The sequence below is a fragment of the Bos indicus genome, chromosome 18, assembly GCF_029378745.1.
Source record: "Bos indicus isolate NIAB-ARS_2022 breed Sahiwal x Tharparkar chromosome 18, NIAB-ARS_B.indTharparkar_mat_pri_1.0, whole genome shotgun sequence".
Taxonomy (NCBI): Eukaryota; Metazoa; Chordata; class Mammalia; order Artiodactyla; family Bovidae; genus Bos; species Bos indicus.
Window position 1 is genome coordinate 51,518,182 of NC_091777.1, and position 3,711 is coordinate 51,521,892.

Genomic DNA, 3,711 nt, shown 5'->3' on the forward strand with positions numbered 1-3,711 from the left:
CCCCACCACCACGTGAATGAGTGACACACATAACACCCCAACCCTGGCCCCTCCCCACACTTCTCGCCCTACAGCAAATGGTTTCTTCCCCCAGGACTGGCGCTAGATTTCCCCCGCCTACTCTCGGCCTTCAGGTATTTCGCTCCTCTCCGTGACGCCGGTAGGGTGGTGCCCCCCCCCCCCCGCCCCCACGGTATGCTGGATGGTCTCGCCGGCCCCCACGCCCCCCGGTGCCTGGGTGCGCCAGCCGCCGCCGTGGCCCGAGAGAGCGGCCGGAGCAGGAAGCGCCGGACGAGCCCACTGCGCGGTCGCCGTGGGGGAAGCGAAGGTTCCCAATTCCACCTCCCCGCCTAAGTGAAGGTTTCCGCCCCGGGAGAGGGGGCGGTGCCCGGGAATCCGTCGCGCCTTCCGCGGGAGTGCGGGCTTCGGCACCGTCCATTGTTGCCTGAGGGGTAGGGGTGGGCGTGGCGGCGCCACCTCCTCCCGGAACACTCTCCCGCCGACCGCGCTCGTTCGTCCTGCAGGAGCGGAGGCGAGTGGCAAGATGAGTGGAGACGAGAACCCAGCCAGCAAGCCCACGCCAGTGCAGGACGTGCAGGGTGACGGGCGCTGGATGTCCCTGGTGAGCGACCCCGCCCGCGATACTCCGGAGTCCGGGGCTGGGGGCGGGGAGGGCGGGGAGACTCTTGGGAGAGCTGCTGGTTCGCGCCGCTCTCGCTAGGAGATTGGGAAACTGAGGGCAGTTGGGGTGGTGCTGGCTAAGGAAGCGGGGTGGGGCGGGCACCGCAGCGTGCATGCCATTGACTCCCCTCCTTTACATCCCCAAAGCACCATCGGTTCGTAGCCGACAGCAAAGATAAGGAACCCGAAGTCGTCTTCATCGGTGACTCCTTGGTCCAGCTGATGCACCAGTGCGAGGTGAGGCCCGTCCCTCTCCTGCCCCACCCAGGCCTGTGCCTTCACCGACTCTCCTGGACCAGAGCCCGAGCCAGGCGGTGTGTGGGGTACTCAAAATACGTAGCACCGGACACCCAGAATTTCTGTATAATGTGCCACGTTCTACTGAGAAGGAAGTGTGTTGTATCCTGGCTTTTTGTCACATTGGGTTTGTGTATAGTGAGACTTAAAATGAGGCTTCTTGCAAGAAGATTGCCTACCATGAGGTTCTTTGTTTGCTTAAATTAGCGCACAGCCCTAATGGATTTCCAGAAAGCTATAGTTGTTTCCACAAAATGAAGGTCAGTAGGTCTCTACTAAGGGAGCTCAATTATTCTACCTATTCACTAAGAGATGTTAAACCATGACTTTCCTCAAAGTGAAGCTCAACTGGAATGCTGTTGGTTTGATGCCTGGCTCAAGCAGAATGAGTTTTCGTAGAAGGAGTCTTGCTTCTATGGGGATTCATGAAAGTGAGACTGTGATGGGTTTGCGTAAAGTGATGTTTGACCATATTGGGGTTTACTTAGGGTGAGATTTAACGAGACTGCTTTCATAAAACAAAGCTCTAACATGACGACATTTGGTTAAGTTTTGTATAGAGAGCGGTGGTCCGTGCTGATGATGCCCCTGTGCCCACACACTTCTTGCCCACAGATCTGGCGGGAGCTCTTTTCCCCTCTGCACGCACTTAACTTTGGCATTGGCGGTGACAGCACACAGCATGTGCTGTGGCGTCTGGAGAATGGAGAGCTGGAACACATCCGGCCCAAGGTGAGCACGGCTTGGGTGGGCAGCCAGAGCCCCCTCAGCCTGCCCCCCACACCACTGCTCCATCCTCTCTTTCCACAGATTGTGGTGGTCTGGGTTGGTACCAACAACCACGGGCACACTGCAGAGCAGGTGACTGGGGGCATCAAGGCCATAGTGCAGCTGGTGAACGAGCGGCAGCCCCAGGCACGGGTCGTGGTGCTGGTGAGAGAGGGGAGGGCAGGGGGAGGAAGAAGGGCTGTGGTCTGGGACCCCTTCGGGTGTAGCCACAGCTGCAGGGCTCTGGGCAGTTCAGCTCAGAGCAGTGGCTTTCAGGCAAAATCTCATGTTGAAGCTTTCTGTGCCCATCAGAAGTGCTGTGGCGAAGGACGTATTCGGGGGCAAATAGCCCCTTTTGTCCAAGGGACTGCTGGACACTCTGAAGGTCACTCAGTTGTGTCTGACTCTTTGCGACCCCATGGACTATACAGGGACTATACATTCACAAGGCCAGAATACTGGAGTGGGTAGCCTTTCCCTTCTCCAGGGGATCTTCCCGACCCAGGAATTGAACCAGGGTCTCCTGCATTACAGGAGGATTCTTTACCAACTGAGCTATCAGGCTGTTGAAAAACACAAAACACTTAAATAGCCAAGAGTGGTCAGACATTCCTAAGGTGAACCTAGCTTCCATTGCTTCTAAAAGGTTCCAAGTCTAGAATGAGGTGTCAGGACCATAGTTTGGAACCTGTGTTTCCAAAACCCCCATTTTCCCATCCCTAGTGTATTCTGGAGCTTAGGACTTCCTGATGGGGGACAGAGAAATCTGGCACAGAGGAACAGGACACCCAGATGCTGGTAGGATGCCTCCTCACAACCCCTTGTGCCTTCCTCAGGGCCTGCTTCCTCGGGGCCAGCACCCCAACCCACTTCGAGAGAAAAACCGACGGGTGAATGAGCTGGTACGGGCAGCACTGGCCGGCCACCCTCGGGCCCACTTCCTGGACGCAGACCCTGGCTTTGTGCACTCAGATGGTACCATCAGCCACCATGACATGTACGATTACCTGCACCTGAGCCGTCTGGGGTACACACCTGTTTGCCGGGCCCTGCACTCCTTGCTTCTGCGTCTGCTAACCCAAGACCAGGGACAGGGTGGTGCCCCCCTGCCGGAACCCAGCCCCTAAGCATCTGTCTTCCTACAACATTAAATTTTCATTTTTCAGTCTCCCATGTTCTGCTTTATGGCCAAGCCCATGTGGGTATCTAACTCCGACGTCTATCACCCTGCAGCTCTGCCCAAGGGAGGCCTCACCGATCCATCAAGGTATTCTGGTCCGTGTAGTCAGGCAGATTTCTGCCATCACAGTAGTGCTCCAAACAGGCACTGCCCATCAATAACCCACTAGGTGAAACTGGTTTGCTAACATGACCCTGTAGCATCAAGGTCAAGCGAGAATTCTGGGTGACCCAGCAGTCAAAGCCCACCCACTGCTGCACTCCAACCTGAGCTTACCTGTGACTTCCTGTGAAAGCTTTCTGACCTTCCCACCCCCGGCAGTCAGGCCTCCACAGTGTATGGGTCTTGTCTCCCCAGAGAAGCACTTTCCAAGGCTGTATGATAGAGCTGGAAACCAGGAGAGGATTCCTCTGCCTTGGCTGCAGTGCTGGCTCAGGCCACACAGGGGCAGCAGGGTTCACTGGGGACAGGGAGGTACTCTGATCCCACCAGCCTTCCCACCCAGTGCCCGCCCTGGTTCAGACCTTGAGAGTTCACCTGGAACATCAAGGGTGAACTGCCCTTCTCACAGCACCCAGTCAAAGGCCTTCCCCAACCATGCCTGGCCGAATGGCTGAGTAGGCATGACTCTGCCCACCAGGTCCCTCTGATGTAGGGGATGGTACTGGAATGGCACCCCGCTCCTCACAGTGGTTGGGGGCAAAGCCTGTAACCCCATGGCCACCTGGGGGCCAGACTGGTATGACCCACATCCCTTCTCCCTTGAGAACTAGCAGCCACACAGG

The 3,711-nt window shown here is 57.1% G+C and overlaps 1 protein-coding gene across 4 annotated transcripts; it reads left to right on the top strand.

The window, feature by feature from the left end:
• The first annotated feature begins 26 nt into the window (after positions 1-26).
• On the top strand, positions 27-2,914 carry PAFAH1B3 (platelet activating factor acetylhydrolase 1b catalytic subunit 3). Of its 4 annotated transcripts, none has more exons than XM_019980128.2 (6): positions 27-134; positions 525-622; positions 829-918; positions 1,594-1,710; positions 1,789-1,911; positions 2,583-2,914. In XM_019980128.2, the coding sequence occupies exons 2-6, from the start codon at positions 545-547 to the stop codon at positions 2,871-2,873; spliced, it is 699 nt and encodes a 232-aa protein (XP_019835687.1). In that variant the 5' UTR covers positions 27-134; positions 525-544; the 3' UTR covers positions 2,874-2,914. The 4 variants fall into 4 exon arrangements, with proteins under 4 accessions (XP_019835687.1, XP_070627210.1, XP_070627209.1 ...); XM_070771108.1 differs by lacking the exon at positions 27-134 and adding an exon at positions 190-328 and having other exon boundaries at positions 1,789-1,893; XM_070771107.1 differs by lacking the exon at positions 27-134 and adding an exon at positions 199-328.
• Positions 2,915-3,711: the final 797 nt, after the last annotated feature.